A 21,173-nucleotide genomic window follows, 5' to 3' on the forward strand; every position below is an offset into this window, starting at 1 on the left:
CAATATGTGTAGCTCAGGGTTGAACTGTGGAATCCTTGTAAATAGCTTAAGTAAACCTGTAGGAATTTAGCACCCACCCCCCTCCTAGAAGAATGAAATATTCTAGGAAATATTTTAAAAAGCAGAATATTATACCTTCCTGGATGAGAAATGGAGAAACATATTTTAAAGACAAAGGAGCTCCCTGCAACTTCCTGACTCCCCCCCCCACCTTTGTCAATGGGCCATTAAAAGCCTCAGCTAAGCTCACTCATTCTCCCCACCTTTGTCAATGGGCAATTAAGGCTTCAACCAAGCTCACTCAATCCCCCCATGATTTGCAACACAATACAACTGAAACTCACCACATGGCAAGGCTCAAGCAAGCTTGAGAGACAGCCAGCAAGGCTAGCTAAGACCCCACCCCTGGGAGTCTGACAACCAATCAGGATACTCTTCCTGTGCCCCAGAAAGGTCAAAGCTCAGAAAATCATAAAACCAGGGAGCACACAGGATCTCAGGCCCTTTTCTGTTCAGGAACTCAAGCCATGTGATCCTGACCACCATTAAACCATCTTTCCAAGCAGCCTCCATGTTTCCAGTGTCTTTGTCCCCACTTGGAACTGAACCCAGATGGATATTTCTTCCAGCAATTGGCACCCAGATGGGACTCCAAGCTAACCTAACCAATGGACCTGGCCCAGGTAAGCCTCCTTGCTAGCAGCAGACCCATTGAGTCTGTGGGTAAGTTTTCCTGGACCTTGGCCATTTGGAACTAGGTTTTAAAGGGGTTTTGAGTGTTGAGCTCAAAGACTGCTTGGAAAGAAGGTGAGTACCTCTAAATTTTAATTTTAAGCATGGAAAAGCATGGGAAATATGTGTATGCCTGCATGTGTGTGAATGAGAGAGCCCTGCTCCCAATCACAGCTGGATCTTGCATCCTCTGTGCATTTCCTAACCGCAGAAAGACCAAAAGTCTGGAGAGCATGGGGTTTTTGCCAGAGCACAGGACCTTCTGTTAGGGAAGGAAGAAGTGTGTGATAGTGGGATTCCACCTAAGGAAACAGTCTGATTCCACCTCTTTGAGCAACCTCTAGCCGCACCTCTGCCTACTGCTAGCTCCACCGAGCCATGACCGGTAGGATAGAGAAAGCAAGGGGGGGAAGCCAAACGTGGAACTTTGTGTTTATTAGGAACGGAAGCCGAGCGAGAGGAAAGTAAGTGTGAATGAAGCAATTAAGAGAGTAAAAAAGGAGAAAAGGAGAAAAAAAAAAGGAAGCAGGAGATCTGCTTGGGGCCCTGGATGCCCGGAGGCTGCCAGTACTGCCTGGTATGCTAAAAAGGAAGCAGGAAGCAGTGTTGAAGAGGTGCTCGTACCTACTGGCAGGGCAGTAGGTCCTCTGGGATCACCTTTTTTGATCCAAACCGGAAGCTCCCTTAACAGGAAGGTGCCCATACTTCGACAGAAGGGAGTCGAAGTCCTTCCCAGAACTTTTTTTTCTGAAAACTGTAGGAGGATCCACCCGGCTAGGCCAAAGTGAAAAATAAAACCTCACATCGGAGAGGGAAACATGGGAAGCAGTAGCTCGAGGGTGGAGGGAAATCCCCTGGAAAACCTGCTGGGGGCCTGGAGTGCCCGGAGGCTGCCAGTTTTACCTGGTATGCAGAAAAAGAAATTGAGGAAATTGTGTAATAAAGATGAGAATAGGAAACAAATTTGGCTAAATAAAGGTACTTAAAAGAAAAGGGAAATATATAAATAGGAATGTTTGGGTTTTTGTTTTGTTTGTTTGTTTGTTTGTCTCTTTCTCTGTCTTCTATGGAACCACGTGGTCTGTCTGTTAAGATTTGTGCCTTCCCTAATTTAACTGAGATTTATGGGAATGATCAGTGTGTGTGTAAATCTCAGAGTTTTGTTTTTCTCTTTGTCCTCCTTGCTTTTTATGTGTGTATGTCTGTCTTTGTGGGCCCTCGAGGTAATTGTAACTGTAAAATGTATCTGATCTCTAGAGACAAGAATTTTAAATTGTTAGAGAAAAACAAAAGGTTGAAGCAATGAAAATGGGGAAGAGAGAGAGAAAAAAAAAGGAAAGAGCCTTTTTCCTGTCTTTGTCCGGCCAACAAAATAGTAAAAAGGACTTTTCATCCTATTTCTGTTTTTTTTTCTCCTCTCTATCTTAAAGTAACAACTCAAGTTTATAAGGAAACATTTTAAGTTCACTTACAAGATAAGTTTATGAGGAAACGTTTTAAGTTCACTTACAAGAGAAAAAAAAAAATTCAGTCTTGCATTTACTGTGTGTTTAAATGATTTTACCTGTTCCTGAAGCATGTGAATCCAGTTTTTTCTTTCTCATCAGTTGTTGAAACTGCATTTTGTTGAAACTGCATTATCTTTTAGTAACTGCAATATTGATGTGTTGTTTCTTTTCAAACTCTGCCTGCAAGATATCTACCCCCCTCCTTTTTTAATCCTGTTACAATGCCTTTCCTGAGAAGATTACCCACAAAAGTGGGGAGGAGATCCTGTTCTAATGTCTTTCAGCCCTGAAAAGATGACTCTGCAACTGTGGAAGCAGAGCACATGGTTCAGATGCTGCCCCAGAGGAGACCTTCCATTTGTTGGAGTCAGAAATTGAGTTTGAATCCAGCTCCCACTGAAAGCCATCACAGCAACCAGATTGGAGCAGACCTTTCCAAACCTGACTGACCAACAAGCATGCCACCCAAAAGATATGAAAGAAAGGACCCTGAGATGTACAAGTAAAGACTAAAAGACTCTTTTCAATTCCCAGAAGACAACTGGAAAGACTATGGGGGAGGTGGAAAATTCATTGTAATGTTTTCTTTCTTGTCTCATTTACATTGTAATCAGTCTAAAGTACTCATGTAAGGATTGTATTTGAGTGGCTACCACAGCAAGTTCTGAACACCTGAGATTTCTGTCTAATGGTAGGGAAATTTGTCCAGCATGTTTGTATTGCCTGTATTGTAAAAGTAGCTGCATACACAGGCACACACAGAGAGACACACCATTCAGAATTAGTCTATTCCCTTCACTTACCTCCACACAAGACTTTTAGGTTGATTTTTGCTCTGTGGCACTAAAAGCCCAAGGAGTCAGATCTCCCTGCTAATTCCATAGGGGAGGGCATTCCCCTCAGGCAATTCCTCTCTTGAAGAGATAGCAGAAAAAGTGATATCCAAAACCCAAGCCCTGACTATGACTCACAAATGATGCTGCCCAGTTGCCCAGTAAAGCAAGATATGTTGCACTGGTGGTCTCATGAGTAGAAGTCCCAGGGCTCATTGTGTGTAATTTTTTAAATAAAAAAAAAAGAAAGAAAGGAAAAGCCTGGATTGCACACTGATTAACCTCAATTTGGACTGAAAAAAATCTTGGATAGACTAAAGTAAGAGCTAGGGCAGGTTCCGTAACCAACCCTTGGAAATGAGCAGCCTGTAATTTAAAGGAAAACCATGGCTGTGAAAATTTTGGGATGTGTGCTTGCTTGACCTGACTGGAAGCTCTCAGAAAGTGATATCTAACTGTTGAAACTGATTGGCATAGAAAATTGGATACTGTAAAATTCTTACCAGAACTTTTCCCCTGGCTGCTAGACCTTCATGGTTGAAAGCTTTTGGGAGCCACTGAAGGAATCTTTTTTCTGTTGTCTCTATCAATGGCTTCCTTTGCATCAGGAAAATTAAAAGCACCCACTGATTTGATCAATTTTAATTTTTGCCAAGAGCATGTTTCAAAACTCACGTTTTGAAAAAAAAAAAAAGTAGGGATTGTAGGAATTTAGCACCCACCCCCCTCCTAGAAGAATGAAATATTCTAGGAAATATTTTAAAAAGGAGAATATTATACCTTTCTGGGTGAGAAATGGAGAAAAATATTTTAAAGACAAAGGAGCTCCTGCAACTTCCTGACTCCCCACCTTTGTCAATGGGCCATTAAAAGCCTCAGCTAAGCTCACTCATTCTCCCCACCTTTGTCAATGGGCAATTAAGGCTTCAACCAAGCTCACTCAATCCCCCCATGATTTGCAACACAATACAACTGAAACTCACCACATGGCAAGGCTCAAGCAAGCTTGAGAGACAGCCAGCAAGGCTAGCTAAGACCCCCACCCCCTGGGAGTCTGACAACCAATCAGGATACTCTTCCTGTGCCCCAGAAAGGTCAAAGCTCAGAAAAATCATAAAACCAGGGAGCACACAGGATCTCAGGCCCTTTTCTGTTCAGGATCTCAAGCCATGTGATCCTGTCCACCATTAAACCATCTTTCCAAGCAGCCTCCATGTTTCCAGTGTCTTTGTCCCCACTTGGAACTGAACCCAGATGGATATTTCTTCCAACAAACCAAAAGACCCAGTAATCCAAGAAGAAAAAACCAGGAATCGTTTACCACATGTAGTGAAACTGTAATAGCTACTATGTAGGATAAACAGGCAGAGTCCATCCATGAACACCAACTAGCAATCAAGAGACAGAATGAAAAGTCCTTAATCACTTGGAAAAGTCCTAAACACTTGGATAGATTGAACCACCATTTCAATTGATAAACTGTGAGCATCCTAGATCAAATTGAATACAAACAAGCCACTGTATGTATTTAGGAAGCTTGGCATTCAGACAAGTCAGCCACTAGTAGGCACATACCAGGTAAACTACATTTGCACATCATTCTAATAAAAAAAAGCTAAGAAGGAAACAAGAAGACCAGAACACATCCTCTGAAGCAGCCTACACTTAGATAAACAAGGATTAACTCTCAAGCAGAAAACAATACCCTAATCAAGGAACTATCAATGAGAAAATCATAACCCCACAACACTGGCAGGACAACCTATTATATATAAAAAGGAAACAAAATTCATATTCACTAGTTATTGATGATATCTAACTGGGTGTGCAAGCAAACAACCAAGTTTAGAGAGCCACAAGAACTCCAGAACTAGAGTAGTATAGCTACAATCATAAAGAGGAATTCCTTATGAAGTTTGGATCATTAGTTTAACCTTTTTGCAAGGTCACATAAATGTTTACCTATATTTCTATAGTGTGATTTGGAATTTCTCAACTGTTATGTCAGTTTTTGTTTGCAAGGGAGAATAACAGCATTAACAACTCCTGGTTATATCATTTATAAACATGGAGATGTGGATTATTAAAGATTAATGCGTTTCTGGATTGGTGTCGGCATTCCGTTTGTCTCATGCTGAAACTAATTCTGTTTTTCATTAGTCAACGACAACTCACATTGCTCTGTTCTGGAAGAGAAATCAAAGGTACATGTGTGAATTTAGAATGAGCAATGAAACTGATTACTAAGAAAGTTAACAGCTGTAATAAATCAACACATCACAATAATCTGAATCCAGCACTATCTAGGGATAAGAAAGGAACAAACCCACTGGAGAGTTTTCTTTTATTATTCTCAGAACATACCCTTTTAAATAAGATTATAGTGACCACTAAGGGATTTTTTTGAAATTACTTCTTAGTTATATATAAGTATAACTAAAAATGAAAAATTATTATGGTTTAGCATTTATTTCCAAAAATGTTGCTTGTTCATACAAAATTATGGGGTGGGATAGAAAATGGATGAGAATTAAACATACATTCAAATATTTACAATGACATTGTAAACCAGACTGATGGTTTATATGATGTTTATCTAGAACAGATACTATTTATTTAGTATGTAACAACAGAGTAGTTCTTAATCTTTCATTGAAAAAGTTGTAGTTATATCTAGTTAAGTCCCAGTCCAGCATCCACATTTGAGAAGCCAAAAGGACTTTTTTCACCCACACTATTCAACTGTTCATTCACACTAGCAGCAGAAATTAAAAAGAACATGGATCTGTCCTTGTTCTCCTTGAACTCATGGTGGCCTTCAATACCATTGGCCGTGAAGGGCTCAGATTGGTATTTCTGGCAACAATCTTAAGCTGCTGCCCAAACACTTCTCCAGAAAGCAGTACTGCAAAATTTTATCTTTTGCTCTCTCACCAAATTTGGGTGTATTTTGTTAAATTTTCAGAGATTTATCACCCTTAAAAATAGACAGATGGTGTCTTGGCTTATATAATTTATCTTGAACATTCCAACAAACTATACCCAAAAGACTAAAAGGTTTTCATTTTAAATTCAAATTTTAACACCTTCATTATATAGGAATAAAATGTGCTGGTTTTTGCTTGCCTTCATGCTACAGTACTCTGAACTTGAAAAAAACATACTGCTATTTTTCCTACACCCTAAAGAGAGTACATATATTTAAAGTATTTTTTAAAAAAATAAGTTACTTTTTAACTATTCAGACAGTCCTTAAAACTGGTTGTTTAATCACTATTCAGAGATATAATGGCTTTGGAAAGGATGCTTTATCACTTATAAAGCATTAGCAGCCATGTAAAATGTGCATGCATACACATACACACATACACACACACACACACACACACCTACACATACCCACGACATTTTGGGTATTTGGGAACCAGCTCACATTTATAACTGGTTGCAGTGTTCCACAATTATGTGACCATGATTTGTGACTTTTCTAGAATAGGATAGGATAGGATAGGATAGGATAGGATAGAATCTTTATTGTCACTTTGATCGGTATACATTAAATCAGTATACATTAAAATGAAATTTTTGTTGCATACGCCTCTCCAAGGGTCACTACCAGTTTTTGGTGATTTTTTGCTGGTTTCTGACAAAAATACCCATTTGTGAATAGATTCAAACTTATGATCATGTGATTCACTTAAAAAACTCACATGGTCATAAATTTGAGTCTGGTTTTATGGGTGCCTTGACATACAACCCTGTTCCAATTGTAGTTGTAAGTTGAGGACTACTTATATAGCACCTAACTCAGTGATTCTTAAAGTGTTTGAGTTTTCCCCCAGTTTCAAATAACATTCTTACTTCCACAAAAACAACATTGTTTTACACAAATATTGGAGTCAGTTCATAATTACAACCTCAAATCACAAACAAGCACTTAGAAATTGTTCCATCATCTCTAGATATTCCCAAAGAACTACTATAGCCTAAAATTCCCTTCTTTTACCCTAAAGTCAGAAAAAGATTGCTGCATCTATTTTCGGCAGTGACATTTTCTGCTACTTTCTGGGCATTTGTTTGAGAGAAACTTGTACTGTAGCGCTTCAGTTGTTGACCTTGTCTCTACTATTAAAAATTTCTTAAAAGATTATAGATTATTGCTCAAAGTAAGCATATAAGGTGAACTTTTATTAAAAAAATATTTTTTTCATAATTGTAGGGCTTCTATATAAAGAAATGAATATGTCTCATACAAGAGAGAATGATCTGAAATATACACAATTGCTAAGTAATTACTGTATACAATATCAGAGAAGAAATTCACATTATGTAAATGACATTTTTATACAATTTGATAGTATACAGTGTGCATTTCCCTTCAAAAGCTACAGGAAGACTAGAGAATCCAGAAAGGACCTCAGGGAAATAATGGTTAAAACAAGTGTGGGATGCTGGGAAACTCAGAAGAACAACATTATCAAGCACACATTTTTTGTTATGTAATAAAAAAATAAATAAAAAGGAACACATATACTTTCTTTTCTTTTTAAGGAAAAGAGAGGAACATATAAATGACAGGTAAGACTTCAATAAATTCTTTTTTTAAAAAAAGATTTATTTATACATTTTTTAAAATAAGATTCTTTAATACAGACTGCTTAGCTGCCTTACACTGAACTTGAAACAGGGTAGAGGTTATTTTAGGCAATTTGTACATGTCATAATTAGATTTTGGAAAAGAGTATTTCTGAGCTTTTGGAGCATCTGGTAAAACATAATACTAGTCCATTAGAAACTGAGAGCTTGCCACAGAACGTTGTGATCCCAGCTTCCTGCTTTTTAACATTTTTGCTTTGTTAGTAAACTGAGACTTTGGGTTCAGGAAGCAAGCCAAGCTAGCACTCACTAAATGTTCTGGCATCAGCATCGCATTTTAATGTAATGCCATGTCAGCTTTCACTCCTCAGTTATCATTTTATTAAAGAGAGAGAGAAAGAGAAAGAGAGATCATTCTTCTAAATGACAAGCATCTCCTTTTGCTAATATTAATTAACAATATATTGGTAAAAATGGAGTGATAAACACGGAAAAAACTGTGTAACGTCTGTGGTGTATAAAGTTCTAAAACTACTTTAAAAAAATTCTATATTTTATAATATGAATTTGTTTTATTTTCACGACAGGGAGGCTATCATTGATGGGGAGAGAATCACATTGTCAGGGATCCCATTCTCACTCTATATGCCCAGCTCTTTTAATGGGGAAAGAACTAAATAAATAATGATAATGTATGTAATGTGATTAATGTAATGCAATTTCATTCTCACAAACATGATCAAGGCGAAAAATAAATAATGCAATGAAGAAGGAAATGGGCAAACACAGCATATAGAAATTCAGTTAGGGTTATTCTTTATTTTGTTTTATTTATTTGTTAAATGTGTATGCCGCCCAACTCCTCTGTAAGGTGACTATGTTCTTTTAATACTTCTTTAGGTGTCAATTTCGTCTTGGTTGACAAAGGTATGAGATAAAGAATGCTTTTATACCAGTAAACCATGAAAACAGAACACCTTAATTTTAACAACCTTTCATGAAAAAACACCCCCTGCTAAATCTTTGCATTGCTGACACAGTATCAGCAATACAACTGTTCCTTGTTTTATAATGACTTGCCAGAGGGGGGGGAAAAGTATTGGGGAAGTCAATCTATGTCATATAGAGAAGCTTGTGGCAAGACTAAATAGGAGATCAGAAGTTGACTGAGATCAGAAGAGAGAAACTGGCAGAGAGGCAGAAAGTGACAATCAAGATTAGCCCAATCCCATATGCATGTGTATTCAGAAGTAGGATCCATTCTGAATAAAATGAAACTTACTCCTTACAGTAACTGTGCAAAATATTGTAGCTTTATTTTTGTACACTTGCAAAACAAACATCAGTGATCAATGCTTTTGGGGAAAAGGGGAGGGGAGATATAAATTGAGGTTGTGTGCAACAATTTACAGTTTTCCTCCTGAACAATTTTAAGTGTTTCATTCTATCCAAATGACTGAAAAATGTGACATACGCCTGGGATGGAGAAGTGAGAAGAGCATACATTGGTAAGAAACAAAACAGAGCACCACAGATTGCTGAATGTATATAGGTATAGATTTAAAGCCCATCATTTACCTGGAATACTTGCAGGAGAAATGGGACCAGACCTTGACTGATTGCTTCCAGCTGGTGAGCCCACGGGGGAAGGGGACGGGCCCCCAGGGATGCTGGAGAGATGTGGAGAGGCATGAGGGGAGAAAGGTGACTGTGCTGGGTTGCTCTGCTCCCCTTGACTGCTGGTAGAACCTGATGCGCTAACAGCTGAACTCAATGTTGCTTCAGTTCCAGTAGGCAGGTCATCAATGGAGCCTGATAAATCCTGAGAAGAAAGAACAGGGGAAATCAATAAAAGAGTAATAGCCGACAACATCACAAAAAGGTACATGGAATATTGGAATGTGGTTGAACAAATTCCAATTTGGGACTAATAACCAGCAATAAAAATGGAAATGAATTCCCTCTTTCTTATTTAAAGATGCACAAAGTGTACAACTTGTACATGTATCAAAATTTTCCCAGGTGTTAGTGCAATTAAAGGGACAATATATTTTAATTCTTCTAATAATAAAATGCGATTAAATGCGATTAAATAATATGGTTATTAAAATATAATTATTGAAACTGGACTAGGGAGGAATATCTTCCACAACTCATTCATGTTTTGGTCTATGTACTTTCCCAAATTATGTTGACATTGTACTGGACTTAATTCAAGCATACTATTTATGCTCTCAGTATTTAATTCTGTGGCCTTATTAGATGAATATCATCTACTGATATTTGGGAGCTCTATAGAGTTTGATATAAAGTGGGCAACTATATAAATATTGTAAACAAACAAATAAATAAATATATAAACTCTATTAAGCATAAATTTTAAAGAATTTAAAATATACTGCCAAACTACAATCTTTTAATTCCTTTTTTAAAAAGAAATCCTATATATAAACGCATTTAGGATGCCCTGTGAATCCCTAGGGGCACCAAAAATGGAGAAAGTTTGGGATTTTCTGCCCTAATGCCTATTTGAGGCAGAAACCTATATTAATGCAAAGTTTGTTCTGATGCGCTGCTTACACACCAGTGTAGAAAACACTCAACCACTTAAAGTGGCTCTTGGGCTCCAATTGTTATGTTTTTATTTAATTATTTTCCCAAGCACAAATTAGGTTACTCAAGGAGATTGCAAAACTGTTACAAATAATACAATACAATTAAATTGGTTTAGGCTCTTACAGATAGTATTATAGTTGCACTACATATATGCAACCACAATGCCAATAAGCCACTGCTAACACAAATGATATGAATGGACAAACCTGGAGACATGAGGAGGCTACAGCAGAAGCCAGTAAGAATCTTAAACAACCTTAGAAATTGGTCTTAACTTCAACAAACAGGTAGCATAAGAAAAACACACCAATCAGATGGAGTGCCAGAATTCTGATTATTTCAGGTCCCATGCTTGATCCTCTTATAGACCTATAAGTTGCTTTGATGATGTAGACAAAAAATGTCTGAGGAAGTGAATACCTCCTATTAGAAATCTCTCTCTCTTTTTGCACTGAAATGCAATCACTTTTCCATGAAGATTTTTCTTTTTACTGTTGTCCTTGGCAGAAAATCATAGCAATTCTTTTTCTTTATGTGAATGCATTGTAAAGCAATCATACTTCTAGCTCTGTACAAGAGTTTAATTAATTACTTCAGAGATGGGTTTCAGCAGGTTCTGACCAGTTCTGGAAAACTGGTAGTGGAAATTCAGAGAACTGATAAATACCGGCTCTTACTGATCCCGCCCCAGTGGTGAAATGTAAAATTTCTTACTACCGGTTCTGTGGGTGTGGCTTGGTGTGGGGGGGTTAATGTGACTGGCTGGGCATGGCCAACATTTTTTAAAAAAACTTTTAAAAGCATTTTTTCTACAACCTCTTCGGTCAAAGAGGTTGTAAAAAAAATGCTTCTAAAAGGCTCTGACGATCCCAACTGAGTTGCCTGATCGTCAGACGCTTTTGTTTTCTTTTAAAAGCATTTTTTTGCCTTTAAAAGAAAAAAAAGCCTCTGATAATCAGGCAACACATTTTTTTACTTCTTCAGCTGAAGAAGTTGTAGAAAAAATGTTTTTAAAAGGCCCTGACGATCCCAGCTGAGCCGCACGATCATCAGAAGCTTTTTAAAAAACTTTTAAAAGCATTTTTTCGGCCGAAGAAAAAATGCTTTTAAAAGTAAAAAAAAAAAAACCCAAAAACCTCTGATGATCGTGAGGCTCAGCTGGGCATGGGGGTGGGGCAGGGATTTTTGCTACCGGTTCTCTGAACCACCCGCCATCGCTATCGGATTGGGCGATCTGGTCCGAACAGGGAGCATTTCACCCCTGCCCCGCTCCCATCTATTCTCTGCCTCCTGAGTCCCAGCTGAGAATAGAGATTTTACAGTATCCTTCTCCTGGAGTGGGGTGGAAATGGAGATTTTACAGTATCCTTCCCCTGCCACACCCACCAAGCCATGCCCACAGAAACGGTAGTAAAAAAGTTTGAATCCCACCACTGAATTGCTTCCTAAATTTGTTAAGTCCAAGAACATATTTATTCTCCTTAGTATTTCTAGAAAGCAAACTAGCTACATAATGAGAGAATTCAACAATTTCTTTTCATTTTTTTCTTAACAGTAGTTTATCTGATCATTATTCTGATAAAATGAATAATTACTATTTTTTTAGATGAACTGCCCAGAATTGAATGCTGCGAATTCCTGGCTATGTGAGCAAGTATCACAGTGGTGCCAAGGTCTTCCACCAGCAAACATATTGCAAATGCTGACTAACTAAAAAGCAGCAGGAAAACCTTTCTAAAAATGAACTCAACATCATCTACCTCTCACAATATACAAGATTCTAAAATAATCCACAAGATTCTGGAGAAGGGGAAGAAAGAGAAATTTTCAATTTTGGAATAAATGCAGTACAAATCTCTAATATCTGCAGTAACTTATTATTCAGAACTATTACTATTTTCTTATTGCAACCTTATGTGATGCAAAGTATAATGAGAAAGAGAGCTGGGGATGTGCCTTTACTTTATCATTAAAAAAAAACTTTGATCAAAAAATAACACGGTAACATAAGAAAAGAGAAGGCTTAACCCAAAAATAAAAATGGAGAAATATCTGACATTTTATGGGAGATATGAAAAAACAAGTAACATAATGGAAATCTTCAATTGTGCACAGGTCAGAATTCCAAAAAATTCCCTTGTTTAATAATTTTTTCCAATCTGTTAAATTCAAAATAACAATTTGGTGGCATATTTGTAGATTAAGGTAGAATTGTCTATTGACAATTAATATTAGTTAATTCACACCAACACTTGAAAAGTAATTAGAGATCATATATGTAGAAACAGAAACATGGAAAACTGATGGCAGAGAAAGAGCTAGCAGTCCATCGCGTCTGCTCCCAGTCAACATCCCTATCAGGAGGAGAAAAAGGTCGATTCTGGGATGAATAAAATCAATACTGTTATGTATTTCTCCAGCCCAAAATCTGCATATGTTAGATCATTTTTGTAAATAAGGCTTATAAGCACATAATGGAGTTATATACACCTGCATAGCATGTAAAAAAAATCTGACTTGAATTTATGGGATATATAATTTATGGATAGAGCCTTGCATGGGAACAGCCCATATTGTAATAACAGTGGATAAGATAACATCTGGTGAAACTCCTTTTTCTCTCATGTAAGGATCCCCCTGATAGGTGTTCTATCACTAGAGGTTTTTAAGAGGAGAGTGGACAACGATTTGACTGAAATGGTAGAGGGTCACCTGCTTGAGCAAGCGATTGGATTAGAAAACCTCCAAAGTCCCTTCCAACTCTGTTATTTTGTTATTCTATTAATCTTGGAATCTCTTCAACTGGGCAATCTATTTGTACAACACAAAGCTAACGTCTCTTCTCTTTTAAATGCATAGCAGACAGCACAAGAGCTAATCACGGCACATTTTATGCAACTGACACCATTAGTCCTCTCAGTGCTACAGTGTCTAGAGATTTTCCTTTCCCTGCATAATACAGCCACATTTACCAAATCTCTCTCTCCTTACCAACTTATGCACAACAGTAATTATGGATCCCAACTGAGTTATCCATGCTACATTCTCATCAATCACTGGAAAACAATAATAATTACTAAAGAAAACTGAGTAACCCATTTCCTTTATAATGATACTGATGAAATATTTTTTCCTTCAAAGCTACAACACATTTGCTTATTAATTACTGTTTCTGTGAATTATTATTTTTTATTCACAGAACTAAGTTAATCAAAATTAAACAAAATTTCTTACTGTTAGAACACACTAAATTTATTTACTTAGATAAGGTATGGCATATCATACATGGATTTGCAAAATACATTAACATTTCACCTAGATTAATAAAACATGAGTGTTAAAAAGATCTATATTCAAATGCCAATGTCTAGGCCATCTAATCATTGAGTAACACAGTAAAAACAATGGGTAATAGAATTAATTTTTTCATCAAAAAAACTTTTTAAGTTTTGATGCACAAATGGATTCCTTGTCATTGCTGCCCCCTGGAAATCCAGAAACAATAGAAAATCAAGCATCACATCCAAAGTCACTCTTTCCAATGGAGTGCAATCCCACACACAATAGACTGACCATGACAGCATGCATACCAAATCATTATGACACTACAGTGACATCTGTGCAGTGATATCACCTAAATGCTGCCTCTAGTACTTGTATCTCAAGTACTGAGGCGACTATGCAAGTTACAGCATTATATTATGATATCAGTATATACTTTTCATCCTTTGACCCTCTATGCTTTCCTCCCCTTCCCCGTACAGATAACCATGATATAACTGTAGCCCACAACATCTTCCTCTTATTTAAATTTAATTTCATGTGCATTTAGACAATTATTAAAATATATGTGATTATTAAGGGGAATCAACTGCTTCCTGGACTTAGTTGATAAACAGCAGAAGACTGGATGATTCCAGCATATTGAGGGCACTTACTTCAGTGTTCTGGATAACTTTCCATTGTTTTCATATAGATGTTAAATAACATAGGGGACAAGAAATAGCCAAGTAACATTTGTCTCTCACTGCTACTTTCTTGGCATGGTTTGATGGACAGCAACAGATCCATGACAAAACTGTGCTCCCAAAGGCTAAATTCATGGTCCAAGAAGAATACCAATGGTATTGAAAACCACCAAGAAGCCTAAAAATCTTAGTAGGGCTAAATGCCTGCATCCAGCTTCTATTGCAGATAATTCACTAAAACAACTAAACTGTTCTCAGTTACAATATGTTGCTTAAAAGACAGAGTCACATAGGTCCTGATAAACATTATTTTCCTGATACGTCTGGTTTTGCTTAGCCACCATATTTTTAATCACCTAAGTCAGAAAAGGCACATTTGAGACTGGTTATTAATTTCCCAAATCCTTTAGGTCAAGTAAAACTTTATTTAATAATAGCCTCTTTTAACTTTGGTTGACCATACCAATAGCTATTCTAATGCTGACCAGGGAGTTCTCTGCTTGGAAAACAGAATTTACACAGTTGTTTTATCATGACTGACTTAGGTCCCATGGATTCCACCCAACTGGTCTAACAATGATTAATTCTGGATCCCTTTCATTATTACTATGCCCTATTAGAAATGAGGCACAGTATTTCAGAAAATGAAAGAAATGCTTTGCCATGTTTATGATATATACATAAACATTATCTTGTATGCATTTAGATAAAAATTTTGTTTAACAATAATATACTGTTAGTCATTTTTTTTCTTTAAAACAAGAATGGTTCTTCTCATATTATGTTACAATTCTATATTATGAAAAGTAAAATATGGTAGGATCACGTCTATTTTGTTAAAAAAAGAGACTGAATTATTTTCATCTGGTAAACTATATATAGGCAGAGATATCTGTTTTGTCCCTATTTTTTTTTAAAAAAGCTTTATTTTCTAACCATAAAATCAAGATGGAAGAACTTCATCAGAGTAAATTCATTAGGAGGTATTTTTATGCAACAGACTATATGACATTCAGATAATGAAGTAGAGCCTTCATTGAATGAAGTCAAATGTCTATTAAATGCGGCAGCATAGCTAAAACAAACACTGATGGCACAGAACACAATGGAATATGAAAACAACCCCCTTCAAGATAGGTTCACTTATTTAAAATGAATACAGAAAAGTAAAGAAAGAAAAGAAGAGATGAAAGAAAAGAAATCATGCACCCCAAGGGATACATTCGGGGAAGTCATTCCCTTCAGACGACAGCCAAGACACTGATAACATTTTTTTAACTGCAGGTAACCCGTTTTGTAAGGCCAAGTAATGCTTCAAAATGTTATTATGTATGCATCATAGTGAAGGATAAAATGATCTGCAGTTCGGGGATCAAGAAAATACCCAAGAGTCTGCTGTAATGCAACAATTTATCTTTGGCTCACTCCGTGAACTATGTGAATGAAAGAGGAGTGGAAGGTGAACGTGAAAGAGGGGTTTACTTACCCCTCCCTGCAAATCAGATCAAATTACGACTTTTCATTTTACTAATCCCCTCGGAAGTGAAGTGTGTGACAAATCTCAGGCATTCCCTCAAGTGTGTGCCTTCAAGGGATTTCCTCACAAATCTGACAAAGCTCATTCATAAAATCAAAAGGGCTCCACATGATGTAATTCTGTTTAAGGAATTACATTTTATCCCTCCCCCTCAAAGAAAAAAAATAACAAATGGGGGGACGAGGGGGAGGAAGAAGAAACATAAGTAGAGCTTTCAAATGCTTTGTATTGTTTGCATAACTCCTACTGAATCTTTCCCTTGTCCCAATTCACCTTTCTTGATTTCCTTAAACAAAATAAAACTAAGTAGTATTTCTTTGTCATGCTGCATAGAACCACAAAGATATCTTGAAATGTTATTTAGCTTCTCCATCCTCATGTTCTACACATGGAAATCTAAGCATCAGTCCCATGGAATTTCTAAACAAACCCATACCATAAACATTTTAAGAGAAAATTACGTTTTTCTAAATTATCTGCCAAGTTACCAAGATTTAATATGCTAGTTATTCCAGTCAAACATACAATGGTCATACAACTGTGGTTTGCTACAGAAGGTATTTCTGGGAGAATTGTATATGCCTGTTAATATGATATATACAGCCATCCAGCTACATGGCAAGAAACCATTAAAAATATGACTGTCTATCACAGAAGCAGAAGTTAATTATTAGGCACACCTGCATCACACATGACCTATATGGAGGATTTCCATAATCATCCTAGAAAGATATTTCTGTGTTGGAAATTTCATCCTGGGTAAAAATGTACTAAGTAGTTGAATGCAGAATTCTGGAAATAACAGAAAAAAACATGTAACAATCAGCATTTTTAAAAAGCTTTTTTAACCTTAGCAATCCTGCCATGCCCTTGTTTACTTATTTATTCAATTCATATAGTTGCCTATCTCACATATGTGACTTACAATGTTGAAAAGAACAATTTTGCTTAAGGCTCTGTACCATTTGAATTTAAAAAACACAGAAAAAGAGGGTACGTAATTTATGCATGTACAAGCATATGCATCTTTATAAGCACAATTTTCTAAACCAATGATATAGTTATGTGCCATAAACATATTTGAATATACCCAGTTGTAAAGTTACAGCCCAGACAGATGTTAATAAGAGTTCCATAATAGATCACACAGAGATCTTATTAAAAAAAGAAAGAAAGAAAAGCTCTGTAACTGATACTTCTCCAGAGAATAATTTAGTCAGCAGGGCACCAACTTTGTCCTTTCAGAATGACAGTCAGATCTACAACACTTGTAAAGAACAAAAAAATCTTACAGCATTTTATTCAAAGTAAGACATTTTTTCATCCTAACAAAGTTCTCATTTATCTTTTTAACTGTTTATTTTTGGAAGGTTGGCAAGTTTGGTCATTGTATGGAAAGGAAGTTCCCATACAGATTCCAAAGGCCTGCTGGAGCAGGCATTTCATTAATCTCAAAAGCTGGGGTTGTCATATCCCTGGAAGGAAAAATAAGTAACAATAACATCAATGCTTCTCCCCACTTAGATTTGTTTCATACACACAGTATGTTATGTTCGTATTATAATGGTAAGAATTTTGTTCGCAAAAGAGGAAAAAGTATTTTGCTGCAATACTTTCCAGTTAACAGATTTATTCCAACATTCAACCAATGGATTATATTAGCTACTACATCTTGGTCACTTCTTACAGTGTTTACAGATTAAAGCTTGACTGTAAGGAAGCCATCTTTGCTCAGGATTTATATTTCCTAGTGATATTTATGGTTATCTCCTCTCCAATGCTTCCATCTATACACAACATTTCTTGTATTCATGTGACAAGGGTAAAAAGAAGATCATGTTGAGCTTAATTTTTTAATGGCATGCTTTCTTGGTAGCACATCTTATCAGACTTCTAATAGGGGATCGCTCCTGAAATAATTCACAATTGTAGCACAGCCAGCAAACAAACAAACAGGATGGAAGTAAACTACCTACAAAGAAGCAGGAAACCCAAAGCAACTCCCCAATGAATTGGAAAAGGGAAGGGATATAGAAACACATTGGTAGATAAATCAGAATCCTGAAAGAATATTGCTAAAATGCTCCTTGAGTATATTTCAATGGTGATAACTTATTTTTAATGAAGCTAGGTAAATATAGCATTATTATACAGCACTGTTCTCTTTGCTGCTGTACTTTAAGAAAATATACACACAGAGACAATAAATCAGTTCACATTAAGCATACAGGAAGCACTTCAATGCTAAATGCCGGAGTTTTGTTTAAGAAAACATTCCACTGTACATCGTTGAAAGGAAAACACAACACCCACCAGACATGAAAGATAAGGCTGTAGTTATAATTAGTTGGGTAGCATTTGATCACTAGTTGTTGAATATCAATTTGTATTCAGACATTCGTAATAGTTATTAGCTTCACAGTATAAAAATACCACAGCTAGGCAATAAATCAAAGTGGGTTTATTAAATAACCTGCTGTGTTCCAAATTATTACTAAAGTCATTCAGAATTCATACTCCATCCTGGAGTATGATTTCCGTCCATTGGTTTTTCCATTATATCTACCTATCTGTCTGTCTATCATCTATCTAGTCAATTCAAAAAATGCACACATTCTGATGACTGAAAAATTTCAGGAAGTGTTACCTTAACTTTGCACAGTTAAGTAGTCAAGTATTCTCTAATCAATTGCTGAAAAAGCAGAAGAATATAGACAAAATGACAATATGACTGAACAATGTCACTTTATACTGTTCCTGCTTTGGAGCACAATCTTACATCAAAGCTTTGCCTATCCTCTACATAATCCTGATACAGAAGCTTCCAAACGATGGAAGTTCTGTGTTAAATTCATAGTCTTCAACATCTGGTGGCAATTATCCATATTACGGACTTTCCAGTTGTGTATTCTCTCCATGTAAATATACAAAACAGCTAGTATTTAATGCACATTGATCAGTCAATTCTTTTCTACCTCTGTACTGGGTCACTTAGACAGTAAGTAATTACTTCAAATTATTAGTTGAATAGTTTGGAAGATAATGAAAACCCAGTGATTAAATAAACATCATTATTTTTTCCAGTTGACATGGCTGGCACTCCTACCAAGTCCTAGTCTCTCTATGGAATGGTGAAATGGCTCTCAAATGTCCTTTTGAGCATTGTATTCTCATCACAGAATAAAAGGAAACAAGATAGATGTTGGTGGAAATACATAAGGCACCAATCACATGGTCACATAGCACATATAACTTGGGCTTGGGGTGGGGTGGGGAGAGTGAGGTATGTAAGTTCTAAAACTGAGTTAATTGAACTAATAGTCTCAGAAAAAGTTAAATTGCACCCCAGATAAGAATTTCTGAAGATAAATCAACTCTACCTATATTATGTTCATGTGTGAAATCCAGTTGAAATCCTAGAAAGGCCCCATGACCTCCTTAAGGCACTCTTTGTAAAATTCTCCCACTTCTGCAGTGATGCAGTGATCATAAATAGGCATCTATTGAACCTATCCAGAGGGATACCTTATTCTTTGCTTTCATTTGGTACCTGTTTGCACTTTTAAAAATCTAGAATCAGGAATAAATTCCTATTTATTTTGCATAACAAAATAAATAGGGATAGGGATAGGAAATGACAAGCTTATGGACGAAGTTAAATGATGGTTGTAAACAGAACAAGTCATTCAAGATGAAGTGTAGCTGGTGTCCAAAATCAACAGACTGAGCCATAGAATACAGCTCTTGCCTCCCAATCAGGAGGTTGTGATCCTAGGTAGAGGCAGATGTAGGGTCTCCTGCTTGGGCAGGAGTTGGACTAGATGACCTGCAAGGTCCCTTCCAACTCTGTTAATCTGTTTACATAGCAGTAAAGAGAGAACAACAACTTCACCACATTACATCTTTAGAACAGTAATTTTTCACATGGTTAAGGAAATATTTGATTTACTTCTATTTGTGTGCTGTCCCAATTATAAGACGTTGAGATGGAGCAAGCTGTTTCCTAAAAATAGTGCAGCCATGGATCAGGTAAGTTTGCTGGTTGTCTCTTAGCCATTTTGGGTGTGGCAATCTGTAGCATGCTGTCTGCAATGTGAACATTTAATAGAATAGAATAGAATAGAATTTTTTATTGGCCAAGTGTGATTGGACACACAAGGAATTTGTCTTGGTGCATATGCTCTCAGTGTACATAAAAGAAAAGATACGTTCATCAAGGTACAACTTTTACAACACAATTGATGGTCAATATATCAATATATATCATAAAGATTGCCAGCAACAAGTTATAGTCATACAGTCATAAGTGGAAAGAGATTGGTGATGGGAACTATGAGACGATTAATAGTAGTGCTGATTCGGTACATAGTTTGACAGTGTTGATGGAATTATTTGTTTAGCAGAGTGATGGCCTTCGGGAAAAAACTGTTCTTGTGTCTAGTTGTTCTGTTGTGCAGTGCTCTATAGCGTCGTTTTGAGGGTAGGAGTTGAAACAGTTTATGTCCAGGATGCGAGGGGTCTGTAAATATTTTCACGGCCCTCTTCTTGATTCGTGCAGTATACAGGTCCTCAATGGAAGGCAGATTGGTAGCAATTATTTTTTCTGCAGTTCTAATTATCCTCTGAAGTCTGTGTTTTTCTTGTTGGGTTGCAGAACCGAACCAGACAGTTATAGAGGTGCAAATGACAGACTCAATAATTCCTCTGTAGAACTGAATCAGCAGCTCCTTGGGCAGTTTGAGCTTACTGAGTTGGCGCAGAAAGAACATTCTGTTGTCCTTTTTTAATGATGTTTTTGATGTTAGCTGTCCATTTTAGATCTTGCAATATGATAGAACCTAGAAATTTGAAGGTTTCTACTGTTGATACTGTGTTGTCTAGTATTGTGAGAAGTGGAAGTATGGAAGGGTTTCTCCTAAAGTCTACCACCATTTCTATGGTTTTGAGTGTGTTCAGTTCCAGATTGTTTTGGTTGCACCACAAGGCTAGTCGTTCGACCTCTAGTCTATATGCGGATTCGTCATTGTCTCGAATGAGACCAATCACTGTTGTGTCATCTGCGAACTTCAGTAGCTTAACAGATGGATCATTGGAGATGCAGTCATTGCAGAGAGAAGTGGGGAGAGCACACAGCCTTGGGGGGCCCCTGTGCTAATTGTACAGGTATTTGATGTGATCTTGCTTAGCTTCACCTGCTGCTTCCTGGCAGATTCTACTTGGAGAAAACATTCCTGAAGGTGGATCAGGATCTCAGCATCAAAATGTTTCATAGGTAATAATGAGCCAATTTGGTCTGGTGGTTAAGGCCTCAGGCTAGAGACATGGTGTTCTAGTTCATGCTTTAGGTATAAAAGAGATGTATAACTTTACCAAATCTTTTACC

General features: G+C 36.8%; 1 protein-coding gene across 9 annotated transcripts in view; it reads right to left on the bottom strand.

Moving 5' to 3' along the window:
- Window positions 1-21,173, bottom strand: part of ARID1B (AT-rich interaction domain 1B) — a 489,414-nt gene that overhangs the window by 128,582 nt on the left and 339,659 nt on the right. For all 9 annotated transcript variants that reach the window (XM_058168923.1, XM_058168915.1, XM_058168857.1 and 6 more), the window contains exon 6: window positions 9,248-9,491. In XM_058168923.1, the coding sequence (XP_058024906.1) occupies window positions 9,248-9,491 (244 nt within the window). The remainder of the gene's footprint in view (window positions 1-9,247; window positions 9,492-21,173) is intronic.

This window comes from Ahaetulla prasina, chromosome 1 (genome assembly GCF_028640845.1).
Source record: "Ahaetulla prasina isolate Xishuangbanna chromosome 1, ASM2864084v1, whole genome shotgun sequence".
Taxonomy (NCBI): domain Eukaryota; kingdom Metazoa; phylum Chordata; class Lepidosauria; order Squamata; family Colubridae; genus Ahaetulla; species Ahaetulla prasina.